The 15,367-nt window shown below is 56.4% G+C and overlaps 2 protein-coding genes across 3 annotated transcripts in view; one reads left to right on the top strand and one right to left on the bottom strand.

The window, feature by feature from the left end:
• Window positions 1–611: 611 nt before the first annotated feature.
• Window positions 612–15,274, top strand: ATG9B (autophagy related 9B). Of its 2 annotated transcripts, XM_054494473.1 has the most exons (17): window positions 612–637; window positions 2,407–2,484; window positions 2,968–3,597; window positions 3,741–3,784; window positions 3,961–4,025; window positions 4,263–4,424; window positions 6,113–6,254; window positions 8,075–8,829; window positions 9,002–9,155; window positions 9,382–9,561; window positions 10,160–10,396; window positions 10,611–10,744; window positions 10,904–11,000; window positions 11,196–11,319; window positions 11,405–11,546; window positions 12,302–13,709; window positions 14,035–14,417. In XM_054494473.1, exons 3-15 carry the CDS (start codon window positions 3,048–3,050, stop codon window positions 11,530–11,532), a joined length of 2,772 nt encoding a protein of 923 aa, XP_054350448.1. In that variant the 5' UTR covers window positions 612–637; window positions 2,407–2,484; window positions 2,968–3,047; the 3' UTR covers window positions 11,533–11,546; window positions 12,302–13,709; window positions 14,035–14,417. The 2 variants fall into 2 exon arrangements, with proteins under 2 accessions (XP_054350448.1, XP_063524050.1); XM_063667980.1 differs by lacking the exons at window positions 612–637; window positions 2,407–2,484; window positions 2,968–3,597; ... (2 more) ...; window positions 4,263–4,424; window positions 6,113–6,254 and having other exon boundaries at window positions 7,989–8,829; window positions 13,402–13,709; window positions 14,035–15,274.
• NOS3 (nitric oxide synthase 3) overlaps window positions 12,835–15,367 on the bottom strand; it is a 21,947-nt gene continuing 19,414 nt past the window's right edge. The window contains exons 23-26 of the mRNA XM_054494469.1: window positions 14,966–15,087; window positions 14,064–14,212; window positions 13,521–13,715; window positions 12,835–13,412 (exon numbers count right to left, since the gene is read on the bottom strand). Coding sequence (XP_054350444.1) covers window positions 13,251–13,412; window positions 13,521–13,715; window positions 14,064–14,212; window positions 14,966–15,087 — 628 coding nt within the window. The 3' untranslated portion in view covers window positions 12,835–13,250. The remainder of the gene's footprint in view (window positions 13,413–13,520; window positions 13,716–14,063; window positions 14,213–14,965; window positions 15,088–15,367) is intronic.

Here is a 15,367-nt window from a genome sequence, read left to right as displayed (position 1 = left end):
TTGGGCTGAGGGGCAGTCAGGTCTTTCCCTTCCCACGAGGCCATATTTCAGACTATCACATGGGGAGAAACCTTGGACAAAACCTGGCTTTCCTAGGCAGAGGTCCCTGCGGCCTTCCACAGTGTTTTGTGTCTCTGGGTGCTTGAGATTAGGGAGTGGTTTGAGATTAGGGAGTGGTGATGACTCTAAGAAGCATGCTGCCTTCAAGCTTTTGTTTAACAAAGCACACCCTGCACAGCCCTTAATCCATTTAACCCTGAGTTGACGCAGCACTTGTTTCAGGGAGCACAGGGTTGGGGGTAGGGTTACAGATTAACAGCATCTCAAGGCAGAAGAATTTTTCTTAGTACAGAACAAAATGGAGTCTCCTATGTCTACTTCTTTCTACACAGACACAGTAACAATCTGATCTCTCTTTCTTTTCCCCACAGTCATATGTACTTGGGGAAGAACTCCCCTGGTGATTCTGACACTCTTGCCCTACGCCTCAGACATTGAGAACTATTGGTATGGAGGGCCTGTAATTTATCAAGGCGCGGCCTCAGATCTCTCTGCCTCGCAGATACCTTCCTCACCCGGGTCAGAATGACTTGCCTCAGGCTCCTGCCAAAGAATTTGCACCACTCATTTCTTCCCTGTAATTACTTGTTTGCGTATTTGTCTCCCCACTGGGCTGCAGCTTCTTGTTGGGTAGTGGCTCTGTTTTATTCATCTGTCCTCTTCCCTTCCAAATGCTTGGCAAGGAAAAGTGCCCTTTATAATAAATTGACTTGAATTGGGAGTGGTGGTAGGGAGGCTGTCAATGAGAATGAATTCAGGGTGAAACTAGGTAGGACAATGTCCCAGGATTAGTTTGGGGTTGAGCTGGGGAGCTCTTGGTGTGTAGGGGGTGTCCTATTGTGACTATGGTGGAATAGCCATGATACTGAGTGACACTGGGTGAGCAAGGTGGGGGAGAGACTAAACAACACCCCACATAACCCATCTTGACAGACAGAAAGATTATGGGAATTTCCTGGCCCCTCTGCAATGTGGGATTCCATTTTGCTACCTCTAGAAGGACAGGGTCTTGTTTTCATAGCTCTGCCTCCTGCTCAGAGATAAAGGCATGCAAGACCTGAGCTACTACTACAATACCCCACACAGAAGGAGAAAAGCAGACACATCTGGATTCAAGTTTTGTGGGTGATTTCCATGATTGCCTCCAGTGAACAATCTGGGAAGCACAGTGTCCATCTCCATTTCAGGGGTACTGGCCCTAACATCAGCCCTTAGGCCTAAGCCCTAGAGACCTTGACACCTGGTGGCTGAGTCAGCATCTCAGTAATGGGCTTTAGAAGGAAACCTGGTGATTCAGGGCCTCAAGAATGGCGTTGGGCAAGCCACCAGACCAGCTGCCTGGGTCTCCTCCTCCTTGTTGAGGTGAAAACAAGGAACTCAGTTCAGCTCCTCCTTGGGTACCCAAATTATCCTTCCAAGTCCCAGACTCATAGCTGTCCTCCCTTCTAATTCAGCCCTGATGCTTTTCAGGGGGTCCCAGAAGTAGGATCCGGACTTGAGAGAATGACACAGTTCAAAATGATAAGGATGGAAACGGAATGGAACTTTCAGAGAACCCCAATTTTCTACTCTAAGCTCTCCAAACCAACTCTCAAATCCAAGATAGCTGCCTTTCCTTTCTTCACCTTCTCTTCTTAGTTTTCCCCAACTTGGCTGCAAAGTCAGGCTCCCCTCTTCTCTTCCTTAGCCCCTCAGACCAATAAAACATGCAGCCTTTTCTTATTCTTTTAAAAAAATTTATTTTTGACCAGGTGGGGTGGCTCACGCCTGTAATGCCAGCACTTTGGGAGGCCAAGGCGGGTGGATCACGAGGTCAGGAGTTCAAGACCAGCCTGGCCAACATGGTGAAACCCCATCTCTACTAAAAATACAAAAAATTAGCTGGGTGTGGTGGCCCACACCTGTAGTCTCAGCTACTAAGGAGGCTGAAGCGGAAGAATCACTTGAACCTGGGAGGTGGAGGTTGCAGTGAGCCGAGATTGTGCCACTGTACTCCAGTCTGGGTGACAGAGTGAGACTGTCTCAAAAAGAAAGGAAATTATTTTGTTTGTTTTTTAGATTTTGTAGAGATGGTGTTTCCATAAGTTGCTCAGGCTGGTCTCGAACTCCTGGCATCAAGTGATCCTCTCGCCTGGGCCTCCCAAAGTTCTGGGATTACAGGTGTGAGCCAACATGCCTGGCCCCTTTACTTCTTCTTTTCTATTTTCGTCACAAAACATTTCCCTGTTGATCACTGTAGTGTGTGTGGAGGGAAGTAGGGGAGGTACACTCTTAAGAAATGAAATAGTTAACATCTTGGCCCTAAGATTTGTTGTAGAGATGGAGTCTTCTCATTCTGTTCCCCAGGCTGGTCTTGAACTCCTGGCCTCAAGCAGTCCTCTTTCCTCGGCTTCCCAAAGTGCTGAGATTGATTACAAGTGTGAGGTACCGCGCCCAACTACAATCCTTTAATAGGATGTTTTGGGGGGGTGGTGGCAGGGGGCAGGATCTTTCCCAGGCGGGAGTGTAGTGGCTTGATCTAGCTCACTGTAACCTATACTGTTCCAGTGTAACCTGCACCAAGGCATCCTCCCACCTCAGTCTCTTGAGTAGCTGGGAACACAAGCACACATCGCCACACCTGGCTCTAACACGATTTTGCTTTTTGCTTTTGTCATTTTGGCTGCTGTTCTTTTTATCTTTCATTCATTCAAGGTCTGAAGATGGAGATAATAGGAATCTTCTCATCTCAATGTGCTCTTTAGCCCCTCCTCTTAAACTGATGCCCCTCTCACGCCCTGAGGCATTTGGCCTCGGGTTGCCCTGGAAGGGGTGTGAGTGATCAGACAGGTGACTGAGAGCTGGGACGCCTGAGGCCTGCCTAGTCTGAGTCACCTAGTAATGTTGTTGTCATTGTTCCTGTTGAAGTCCCAGCTCAGTGTCACAGACCTTTGTGGAAGCAGCAACAGCTCCCATCCTTCCAACCTTTCTGGAGAAGCCGTGGCCTGATGGTGAGCCGAATGGGCTGGGGGGGGAGAAGAAGGCGGCTGGGGCGGTGGGGAGACCTGGGGCCCGGATCGGTGCCCCTCCTCCCCATGCCACTGCCACCTCCTCCTCCTCCTTCATGCCGGGGACCTGGGGGAGGGAGGATCTCCATCTTCTCTCTGTCCCCTGCCCCTCATACAAGAAGCTCCCCCTCCTCATTTTCCCCTCCCACTGCAGGGCCCCCTTGCTCAGTGCTACAGGGGACAGGGGCTTCTCAGCCTTGCCACAGTGGTCTCCCTATCCCAGCCACCCCCCCAACACAGGCTCAACCTGCAATGACACCTGCCTCTGCATCTCCCTCCTGGGGATCCCACTCCACCCCACCCCTGGCCCCGGCGACCCCCCCTCCCTCACACCAGTGCCCCCAGGACTCTCCTGGGCTGCGGGTAGGCCCTTTGATCCCTGAACAGGATTATGAGCGGCTGGAGGACTGTGACCCTGAGGGGTCCCAAGACTCACCCATCCACGGGGAGGAACAGCAACCCCTGCTTTACGTCCCTGAAGGGCTCCGAGGTATGTGTGTGGGTGTGGGTGGGAGAGGGTTAGTGGTGCCTGGGAGCTCCAGTGCTTACCCCAGGCTGGGCCTCTGGCAGCGGGTTGAGAATGTGGAGAATTGATCACATGCCAGGGGCCGACACTCTCCCCTCTGTGCCCAGGCTCCTGGCATCATATCCAGAACCTGGACAGCTTCTTCACCAAGATATCCTTTGTACTAGGCCTGCAGAGGTGGCATGGGAAGGTCCTCCTGGAGCTGGCACTGTTTTTGGCAGGGAGACTCCGTGAGGGCGTCATGGGTGGGAGACTTGTTGGGGCTGAGGGGAGCGTCCTCAGGAGAGGCCCCCCGTGCCTCAGGCTTGTTCCTTGACACGCAGTCACATTTACAGCTACCACCAGCGGAATGGCTTTGCCTGCATCTTGCTGGAGGATGTCTTCCAGCTGGGGTGAGACGCTTAGCCTGGGTCCGGAACTCGGTCCCCTGGGCCCATGGGTTCCTCCTGTCATTTTGCTTCCTTAATTGTGCCAGCTGCTTCCATCCCATGCTTTCCCAAGCAGCCCAGGGGCTCAGCAGGGGCAGGGTCGGGGAGGATAACCATGGGCTGCTCTGGGGGCCAGTGCAGGAGCCCACCTGGCTGTCCCTGATCACTGCAGCATCCCGGCACCCCCTTTCCTCCCGGCAGACAATTTATTTTCATTGTCACCTTCACAACCTTCCTCCTTCGATGTGTGGATTACAATGTTCTCTTTGCCAACCAACAAAGTAACCGTACCAGACCTGGGCCGTTCCACAGCAAAGTGACCTTGTCAGATACCATCCTACCCTCAGCCCAGTGTGCTGAGAGGTGAGTGACAACCTGGTGGGGCCCTGGGGGTGAAGCATGGGCAGCGGGTAGAGGAGTAGACAGGAGTCCCACTTTGTCCCGTGATCTAGATCAGCAGTTCTCAAAGCTTTTGGTCTTAGGACCAAAAATACACTTAATATACTTTAAGTTGTACTTCAAGTGTATTAAGTGTATCTTTTTTTTTTTAAGACAGAGTTTCACTCTTGTTGCTCAGGCTGGAGTGCAATGGTGAGGTCTTGGCTCACTGCAACCTCCACTTCCCGGGTTCAAGCGATTCTCCTGCCTCAGCCTCCCCAGTAGCTGGGATAACAGGCGTGCATCACCACATGTATTTTTAGTAGAGACAGGGTTTCACCATGTTGGCCAGGCTGGTCTGGAACTCCTGGCCTCAGGTGATCCACCCACTTTGGCCTCCCAAAGTGCTGGGATTACACTTTGGGAGCCACTGTACCTGGCCTATTAAGTGTATCTTAATTAAGGTGCATTAAGTGTATCTTAATACACTTAAAATTGGTTGAGAATCCTAAAAAGTTCTTGTTTATGGGAGTCGTATCTATCTACATTTTACCTTATAAAAAATTAAAATCAGGCTAGGCATAGTGGTTTACACCTGTAATCCCAGCACTTTGGGAGGCTGAGGCAGGAGAATTGCTTGAAGCCGAAGTTTGAGACCAGCCTGAGCAACAAAGTGAGACCACATCTCTATAAAAAGTAAAAATTAGCTGGGCTTGGTGGCGCATACCTGCAGTCCTAGCTAAGCGTAGTCAGGAGGCTAAGACAGTGACTGTCTCTGATCACTGCAGCATCCCTACACCCTCTTCCCTCCCAGCAGACGATTCATTTTCATTGTTGCCTTCACAACCTTCCTCCCTGAATGCGTGGATTGCAATGTTCTCTTTGCCAACCAACCAAATAACTGTACCAGAGCTGGGCCGTTATGTGGCAGGGAGATAGGAGCTATGATTCTGCTGCTGCACTACAGCCTGGGTAACAGAGAGAGACCTTGTTTCAATAAAAAGGAAAAAAAAAAAGAAGGAAATCGTAGCTGAGAACAACTTTAAAATGTAAGAGCGTGGCCCGGCGTGGTGGCTCACACCTGTAATCCCAGCACTTTGGGAGGCCAAGGCGGGTGGATCACAAGGTCAGGAGATCAAGACCATTCTGGCCAACATGGTGAAACCCTGTCTCTACTAAAATATACAAAAATTAGCCAGGTGTGGTGGCGGGCGCCTGTAGTCCCAGCTACCCTGGAGGCTAAGACAGGAGAATTATTTGAACCCGGGAGGTGGAGGTTGCAGTGAGCCGAGATTGCGCCACTGCACTCCAGCCTGGGCGACACAGCAAGACTCCATCTCAAAAAAAAAAGAGTGTACAAGCACACATTTCATCAGCTGTCAGTGTGATGTGACATGTTCACGTGTCTTGTAGCCTCTGGAAAACTCCACTGCACACTCAGAGAACAAGAATGAAAACATCAGAAAGCATTAGTATTATTTGGAGAAAGTTTGACTTTGTACACTTGTGAAGGCCACTTCAGCACCCACCCCCTGCCCCGGGCCCTACTTTGAGAGCTGCTGGTCTAGCTAGATCCCCCTCCTCATGACGGTTTTTCCTCGCTCCCGAAGTCTGGTCTGCCTCTTTCTCAGGCGCCCACCTTTCTCCCCCACTGCCTGCCCAACCCCATACAGGATCCGCTCCAACCCGCTGCTGGTCCTCCTCCTGGTCCTGGCTGCGGGCTTCTGGCTGGTCCAACTGCTTCGCTCAGTCTGCAACCTCTTCAGCTACTGGGACATCCAGGTGTTTTATAGAGAGGCCCTGCACATCCCCCCGGTGAGCTGGGTGGCTGTGTCTGTGCGGAGGGTGCCGTGAGAGGGTGGGCAGAGGAGAGGGGAAGAAGTGGGACTGTACATGTGGAAGGGCCAACTGGAAAGAGGGCAGAAAGAGCAAGGTCTTATTGACATCTGCCCTAGGCCCAGAATAATGTCAGGAGGGGGCTACCACAACTTAGAGAGCATGGCCTTTACCCTAAAGGAGTTTAGTTTATTTAGATGGCTCATATAAGATGACATATAGTTACGTGTTTGTGCTAAAAACATTGATTAGAGAAAAGAGAAAGGGCGGTCATCTGGCTTTTCAGAGCTGGAGGAATTTGGGTTGGGTTTCGAAGGGCAGGACAGGAGGGGAGGGGAGCACATTCCAAGCCCCAGTGCAGAAAGATGGGGAAAAGCCATGAGCTTTTGGAAGCTGCAGTGAGGAGATGGACCCACCAGCCTAAAACAGAGCCTTCAAAGCCATCCCCCGCATTGCAGGAAGCCACTGCATTGGCCTGTCACTGTCCACTGCTTATGCTCTGCCCTTTGTTTCCTCACCATCTTGAATATGCTCCTCCCTCCTCTGTATCTAAGTTCTTTCTTTGAGGCACAGCTTGAAGGTAGCCTTCTGCAGCTTGCTTCCCTTGCTCCCCTGAGAGGTCCGGAGCCCTCTGCACAGCCTTTATGTGCAGCAAGGGGAGAGGTCTTAGAAGGCCCCTGAGCAGACGGGAGGGAGGAGGCCAGGGAAGCGGAGGTGGTGAGAGCGGAAGCTGGACCTCGGATTGGCTCTGGCGGGAGACTGCTCACCCGTCTCGTTCTCCTCCTCCCTTCTTTCCCCTCCTCCCCTGTTCCTTCCAGGGGAAGGGAAGGGAAGACACTGGGATGGACTGGAGAGGCCAGCCTGGGGGACTTGACTAACCTGGACTGGAAAAGCTGAGTGAAACTGGGCTGAAGTGAGGTTTGCAGCCTCCAGATGAGATCTGACAGTGCCCCACTGCCAGATGTGGACATAGCCCAGGTCCTGGGAAGGCTTCTGGTGACAGAGCTGAAGATGGCCTGGAGTCGGGTGGGGCTGGGAGTGTAAAGCATGCCCAGGCAGAAGGTGGGGAGGATTCTGTTGCAGAGTTGGTGGGTGCACTGGAAATGGGAAGGAGAGATTCTCCCACGAACTGCCAGACATTCTGGTTTTTTGTTTTTTTGTTTGTTTTGTTTCTTTTGAGACAGGGTCTGGGTCCTTCACCCAGGCTGGAGTGCAGTGCTGCGATATTGGCTCACTGCAGCCTCTGTTCCCCAGTAGCTGGAACCACAGGTGCATACCACCATGCCCTGCTATTTTTTGTATTTTTAGTAGAGACAGTGTCTCACCGTGTTGCCCAGGCTGGTCTCGAGCTCCTAAGCTCAGGCGATCTGCCTGCCTCAGCCTCCCAAAGTGCTGGGATTACAGGTGTGAGCCACCGCCCCTGGCCAGCCATTCTGTTTTGTGTGTACAACTGAGGGGGCCTCAGGCCCTGAAGGAGCTGAGAAGCCAGGTCCAGCACCTGGAGGCGTCACCAGGAAGTACATGACTACTGGCCACATGAATGGCAGGGATGATGAGGAACAGGGCAGTTTAGAAGAGGATGAAGGAAGTAGGGCGTGCCCTTGTTAGTGACAGGGTTAAGGGAGGGCAGAAAGAGAAAGGTGGGAGGGGGACGATGAGGGATGTAGCTTGGCCATGGCGAGTTTGTGATCGCAAACTGAGTTTGCGGGTTTTCAGGCCGCACACTTAGGAGTGTGGAGCTTGAGCATCACTGTGGAGAGGAATGGGGGGTCGCTGGCTCTCATCAGTGCCCCTTTCAGGAGGAGCTGAGCTCGGTTCCGTGGGCAGAGGTGCAGTCCCGCCTCCTGGCGCTGCAGCGGAGCGGGGGCCTGTGCGTGCAGCCGCGGCCCCTGACAGAGCTGGACATCCACCACCGCATCCTGCGCTACACCAACTACCAGGTGGCGCTGGCCAACAAAGGCCTGCTGCCGGCCCGCTGCCCGCTGCCCTGGGGAGGCAGTGCCGCTTTCCTCAGCCGCGGCCTGGCGCTCAATGTCGACCTGCTGCTCTTCCGCGGTCCCTTCTCGCTCTTCCGCGGGGGCTGGGAGCTGCCGCACGCCTACAAGCGCAGCGACCAGCGGGGCGCCCTAGCAGCGCGCTGGGGGCGCACAGTGCTGCTGCTGGCCGCCCTGAACCTGGCGCTGAGCCCGCTGGTGCTGGCCTGGCAGGTTCTGCACGTCTTCTATAGCCACGCGGAGCTGCTGCGGCGCGAGCCTGGCGCGCTGGGGGCGCGCGGCTGGTCCCGCCTGGCGCGCTTGCAGCTGCGCCACTTCAACGAGCTGCCGCACGAGCTGCGCGCGCGCCTGGCCCGCGCCTACCGCCCCGCAGCCGCCTTCCTGCGCACCGCTGCGCCCCCCGCGCCCCTACGCGCTCTGCTGGCCCGCCAGCTCGTTTTCTTCGCGGGCGCACTCCTCGCCGCGCTGCTTGTGCTCACCGTCTACGACGAGGACGTGCTAGCCGTGGAGCACGTGCTCACCGCCATGACCGCGCTCGGGGTCACCGCCACCGTGGCCAGGTGCGACGGCAGATGCCCGGGGTGGTGGCGTGTGTTGGTTTCTCTGATCTGGGGCCATGTGAAGTTTCCCCCGAATCCTTACCTCTCCCACCACTGGGGCCCTCTAGCCCTGCATCCCACCGCGCGTCCTCCTAACCGCAGGCCCCTTCCCCCCACGGATCCCGCCTTTCAGGTCTTTCATTCCGGAAGAGCAGTGCCAGGGTCGTGCGCCGCAGCTGCTGCTGCAGACAGCCCTGGCCCACATGCACTACCTCCCGGAGGAGCCCGGCCCTGGCGGCAGGGACCGCGCCTACCGGCAGATGGCGCAGCTGCTGCAGTACCGAGCGGTGAGGGTGGGCGCGACGGCGGGCTGAGGAGGAAGTTGTGGGGTCTGTCTGCGCGGAGGGTCTGTCTGGCAGAGGGCATGAGACAAACAGACTACACCAGGAGTCTAGGGAGTGACTGGGTGGGGAGGCTTCTTGCCCTGGCGAGGGTCGCTGGGGACTGCTTGGTCCTGATAACGCGCGTGGGCCCCTCAGCGACCCCTGGTCGATCTCACCGCTGCTTCCCCAGGTCTCCCTCCTGGAGGAGCTCCTGTCCCCGCTCCTCACCCCGCTGTTTCTGCTTTTCTGGTTCCGCCCTCGTGCCCTGGAGATTATCGACTTTTTTCATCACTTCACTGTGGATGTGGCTGGGGTTGGGGACATCTGTTCCTTTTCTCTTATGGATGTGAAGCGCCACGGCCACCCTCAGGTCAGAGCCGTTCCCTGGCCCTGGGGGGTTGGACTGGGTGGGAGTTTGCTTGCCTCTCGGGAGCAGACTTGGGTTCCAGCCCTGGCTCCATTGCTTGCTACCTGTGCCGTTGAGCGAGTCACTTCCCTTCCCTGTGCCCTCGTGCTCTCATCTGTCCGATGGCAACAATGGCAATGTGCTCTCCAGAGCACAGCCAAGGCCAGGCTTGTGAAGACACAGATTATGTCTGTATAGCCCATAATGGAGTTGCTGGCACATAGGAACATCAGTAAATGGGAGCAAAGACCCCCTGGGGGTGAGGAATGGGCTTGGCCCGTGGGTGGGGCTGAGTAAGGACTGGTGCCTGGACCAAGGCTGTCAGGATCACCCTGGGCAAAGCACTGAGGCTCAGCCCTATCCCCGAGCTGGCAAGCAGTCCAGGGGTGACGAATAGATGACAGGCCCAGGTTCTGCACTGCTGCTGTATTTTTGGGTGATGGTGAACGAGTCCCCCTTGTGGTCTGTTTCCTTCACGTGGAAGATGGGGCAGTGTTTCCTGTCCCACCTGTTCCCATAAGGCTCAGTGTTCTTGCACCTGAAAGACTGCCCTTGCTCACAGTGGCTCTCGGCGGGACAGACTGAGGCCTCGCTGTCTCAGCGCGCGGAGGACGGCAAGACTGAGCTTTCTTTGATGCGATTCTCCCTGGCGCATCCGCTCTGGCGCCCCCCAGGGCACAGCTCTAAGTTTCTTGGGCACCTCTGGGGCCGAGTACAACAAGATGCAGCTGCCTGGGGCGCCACCTCGGCTCGTGGCCCCTCCACCCCAGGGGTGCTCAGCAACTGCACCTCGCCCCTGGTGAGTCCCAAGCCTGGCCTCCCCTTCTGCCGTCACCCCCACAACTCCTCTCCAAACCCTTCCCCTCTAGCCTCACCTTAGGTAGTAACCTGCCTCACCAGCCCCCACCCCCTGCCTGCTCTCCTGCCTTCTTTAGGCCTCCACTTCCTCCCTACTCCCTTTCTGTCCTCTCTTCTGACACCCTCTTTGGCTTTCCCTCTCCTCTTGCACCCAGCCTGAGGCCTTCCTGGCCAACCTCTTCGTGCACCCTCTCCTGCCCCCGAGAGATCTGAGCCCGACAGCGCCCTGTCCAGCAGCGGCCACGGCCAGCCTCCTTGCCTCCATTTCCCGAATTGCCCAGGACCCCAGGTGAGGAGTGGAGGCTGAGATGCAGGGGTGTGGGGGGGGGGTGGGCTGATCCTCTAGGAGTGGGGAGCTGGGGCGCTGTGGGGGGATTCAGAAGGGGAGCCCTCTGGGGTATGGCGGGAGGAGGGCATGTCGTTTGACCTGCTTCATGTTATGTTCCAGCTCTGTGTCCCCAGGAGGCACTGGGGGCCAGAAGCTGGCCCAGCTCCCAGAACTTGCTTCTGCCGAGATGAGTCTCCATGTCATTTACCTGCACCAGGTGAGTAGAGGGGTGCCCAAAGGAGAAATGTGGAGAGAAGGCAGGTGAACAACATGGAGACTGAGGCGGGGTGGAGTCTACGGAAGGGTCTAGCAGAGTCGCAGGAGGAGGCTGAAAAGCCCTCTGCCTCTAGCCCAGGTGCTTGGCCCTGCCCTCCTCAGGTGGCGGCCCTCATTCCTCCTCCTTTCCATGCAGCTTCACCAGCAGCAGCAGCAGGAGCCGTGGGGTGAGGCTGCAGCCTCCATCCTGTCCAGGCCCTGCTCCAGCCCCTCACAGCCACCCTCGCCTGATGAGGAGAAGCCATCCTGGTCAAGTGACGGTGAGGAGGGTGGGGCCTGCAGGGGACAGAGCCTGATGGACACTGGGCATCATGGAACTGCCCAGCTGATGGCCTTTGTCACCAGGCTCCAGTCCTGCCTCTAGCCCCAGACAACAGTGGGGAACCCAGAGGGCCCGGAATCTGTTCCCTGGAGGGTTTCAGGTGACCACAGACACCCAGAAGGAGCCTGACCGGGCCTCTTGCACTGACTGAGACGACTCCTCAGGGTCAGTATTGTCTCCTGTGAGGGGAGGGAGAAAGAATGGCATAGGTAGTTGGTTCGGAGTCAGACGAAGCGATGGGAGCAGTAGTGGGAATTTGGGGTGATGGGAGGTGGTCATCTCTGGCATCTAGACCCCTGGACTGCTTGCCAAGTGCTGTCTCCTCCCACAGGTACCCTGGCTTCCGCAGCCACAGGAGACTGGAGGGTGGAGTGGAAAAACACAAGGAGTCATTGTTAGAGGCCCCATAGATGACAAGCCCAGGTGCTTTAGTTGGGCAGGACCAGGGAGTCAGTGAGGAACCTGCCCCGAGAACAGAGAAAAGGTAGAAAAGAGAGGAGATGCTGATGGCATCTGGAAACAAGTCTTAGAGATGGTCTCCACCCGGAGGGGATAAGGGGAGACATCCCCAACTGGAATGTGTCCTGGAGCAGTTGCCTGGGAAGAAGTCCTCGAGTTTCCTCAAGGTGAGGGACAGAGGTCAAGGATGAGGCCGAGCTAAATGGAAGGGCGACAGTGAGGCAGGTGGGCTTTAAGGCTGTGGATTCGTCATGCTGGCGGCTGCCAGCAGCACTTTCAGGTTCCTTGTGGCTTGCAGGGGATGGGGACTTGTGAGTGGAAAGGCGGGAGGGCTGATGTTTTTGGACTTCAGCCCGGGTGTGATGTCTCAGGAAGTGGGTGTGGCTCCCCATCCTGTATGAAATAAGCAGTGAAGCTTGCTCATGGCTGTTGCACATCTCTGTGACTCTTGTTTCTGGTAGGCCCCACTCCTGGCAGCTGAGTGCTGCACCTGCCTTCTCGATCACAAGCCTGAGAACTGCATGGGGGAGCAGCCCAGACTGGCTGGAAACCATGTTTTCAGAGTGCAGGGTCAAGTGGCGTGTAGGACTCTCTGTCAAAAGAATGACCCCTTTCCCCACCACATACCCACAACTGCACAGGTTAAAACAGAAATCTTGTCATTTTATAATTGTAATCCACGCCGGGTGCAGTGGCTCACACCTGTAATCCCAGCACTTTGGGAGGCTGAGGTGAGTGGATTACGAGGTCAGGAGTTCAAGACCAGCCTGGCCAAGATGGTGAAACCCTGTCTTTACTAAAAATACAAAAACTAGCCGGGCGCGGTGGCTGGCACCTGTAATCCCAACTACTCGGGAGGCTAAGGCAGGAGAATCACTTGAACTTGGGGGGCGGAGGTTGCAGTGAGCTGAGATCACACCACTGCACTCCAGCCTGGGCGGCAGAGGGAGACTCCGTTTCAAAAAAGAAAACAAAAGAAACTGTAATCCACATGAGCTGGGTTAGGCACTTTAGTAGTTCTCATAACATCTGGCACAGTCTCTTACGGTAAATCTTCAATAATAAATACTTGATTTAGAGATTAGACTTTACAGGTAAGATACTCCTGAGAGAGGCAAGAGGAATCTAACATTCGCCTAAGAAACAGGAAGGGGGTAGCAGTAGGCCCTGGGGTACCGCTGCTGGGAGGGGCCTTCCAGATTTAGGCGGACCCAGGCCGGAGGCAACAGGCCTAGAGAGGGAAAGAGGCGTTTTGCTCCTTCCTGGAGGAATAATGCTGAATCCTTGCAGCCTCTGGACAGATGTGAGAAGGCACCACCTCAAGAGGGGAGGAGCGGGGCTGATCCTGGTCGGGCGGACCTGAGTCGGGCAGCCGCTCTCCCGGAACTGGAAGGGAAAGCCAGGCGGCTCTCATGGGCTGTTGGTGTCTGAGCCGGGCGGGTCGAACGCCCAGGGCACTGCGCCCCGCAATTGCCGCTCCTGCAAGGAAAAGCTCTGGGTGCGTATGCGGCTTGTCACCTCCTGGGTGCGCAGCGTGAGCCCGAAAATGTCTTCGTGGTAGCGTTGCTGATCCTGTCGGAAAAGGGCGCAGTGGATCAGAACCCGACTCGGAGACCTTAGCAGGAACCCCGCACGCCCAGGCCCTGGTCCCCGCCTCAGGCCCGGCCCGCCCCTCCGCACCCGCAGCACGCCGATGACGTCGCCGGCCTCGTCCAGCTCCATGTTGCCCTCCGTCGCCAAGATGCGCTGCACGGTCTGCAGGACGTTGGTTGCCATGGTGACATCGCCGCAGACAAACATGTGGCCCCGCTCGAGGCACAGCACGCGGTGCACCTCCGCAGCCAGCTCTGTCCTCAGGATGTCCTGCACGTAGGTCTGCCGGGCGGCGGGGTTAGGGCGGGCCCTGGTGGGGGTGGGCGCGGGGGCGCAGCCCGGGGCTGCTGGCTGGCCCTGGGCGTGAAAGTCTCCCGAGGGGGCCAGGTGGGGCCTGCGTGCCCTGGGGCGGTGTCAAGAGGGGCAGAGCCAAAGGGGCGGGGTGGGGCGGGGCGGGGGCGGGAGGAGGCGGGCCTAGAAGGGCACGAGGGTGGGCCAGAGTGTGCAGGGGTGGCTGAGTGGTCGTGGGAGGCCACGGGAGGGCCATGGTCGGTGTGCTCCGCTGGAGAGCGCGAGTCCTCCCCTCTTTCCCTATCTTCAGGCTACCATTGCGCCCTCAGGGTCTCACACCTTGGGGTTGTCAGGTTCCCGGGAGAAGGCGGTGAGGACTCGGCCAAACACCCCGCGCTGCTGGGCGTTCTGCACCTCGTCGCGGTAGAGATGGTCGAGTTGCGAGCATCGGCAGCCGAACACCAAAGTCATGGGAGTGGGCTGCAGCCCTGCAAGCAACCCCGCGCTTGGGAAGGCTCTTCTCCGGGGCACAGTGCTAGTGGGGCCTCCCCACAGGCCACCGTCACCCAGCCTGGCAGCCCAGCGTTTTGGGCTGAAGCTACCATTACTTTGGCTGTTTCATCTCTTAAGAGTGCAGAATGCTTTCACAGAGACCCTGCACAGCCCTGATTTACAGAGGGAAGGGAAGCGCGGGTGAGGTGGTGGCCCCTGGTGGAGCTGCGCTAGAATGCGCGGCTTGGGACTCAGAATTCCATGCCCTTTGCATTGTGTGACATCGCAGTCCCCTTCCCTGCTCCCACTTCATATTCTCCCACACTTTTAACTCTCCTCCCAGTCACAGCCTTCTTCTTTTGACAGACCACCCTGGGCACCCCATGCTCAATCTGAACACCTTGTAGCATCCTTAGGTCTTGAACAGACCTCTGTCAGCTCTGGCACAGTCAAGAATCCACCTTGGGCAGTTCTTCTTTGAGTCTTAGCCCTAATCCCTTCGAAAATTCTATTTTCCTTTGTCCTTAATCCAGTCAACACCTACTATGTACCAGGCACCAGGAAGCCAGGCACACAGGGCCCACCCCTTGCCTGCAGTACCTGCCCTCCCCTTGGTCTCATGAGTGTCTTTTCAGCTTTGTGGCCTCTGTTTCCTGCCCTCTCTTTCCTATGTCCTGCCTTCCCGCCCCACCCCTCTGTCCCTAGACTGTGTGACTCCCTCCAGGCAGTCCTTTAGTCCCCAGCCTCACCTTTGCTCTCAATGTCATGCAGCCGCTCCTGCCAGAATCCCCGGAAGGGGGCAATGCCAGTGCCTGGGCCCACCAGGATGCAGGGCAAGCTGAGATCGGGTGGCAGCCGGAAGGAGGGAGCCCTGGCAGGAGAGACACTCCATCAGGTCCCCTTTGCCTTCCCTGCCCCACCATTCTCACCATGCAGGGTGGGTGGAGCAAGGAGGACCCAAGCTCTCCTGATAAATGAGTTGATATTCGTGAAGTCCTTAAAGCAGTGTCTGGCTCGTAGGAAGCATGATGGGCTTATTAAAAGAACTCTGGGCCGGGCACAATGGCTCCTGTCTGTAATTCCAACACTTTGGGAGGCCGAGGTGGTAGGAGTGCTTGAGCTCAGGAGTTCAAGAGCAGCCTGTGCAACAT

This window comes from Pongo pygmaeus, chromosome 6 (assembly GCF_028885625.2).
Source record: "Pongo pygmaeus isolate AG05252 chromosome 6, NHGRI_mPonPyg2-v2.0_pri, whole genome shotgun sequence".
Classification (NCBI taxonomy): domain Eukaryota; kingdom Metazoa; phylum Chordata; class Mammalia; order Primates; family Hominidae; genus Pongo; species Pongo pygmaeus.
Note: the sequence above shows the minus strand (reverse complement) of the source record. Positions and strands in the feature narration are given on the sequence as shown.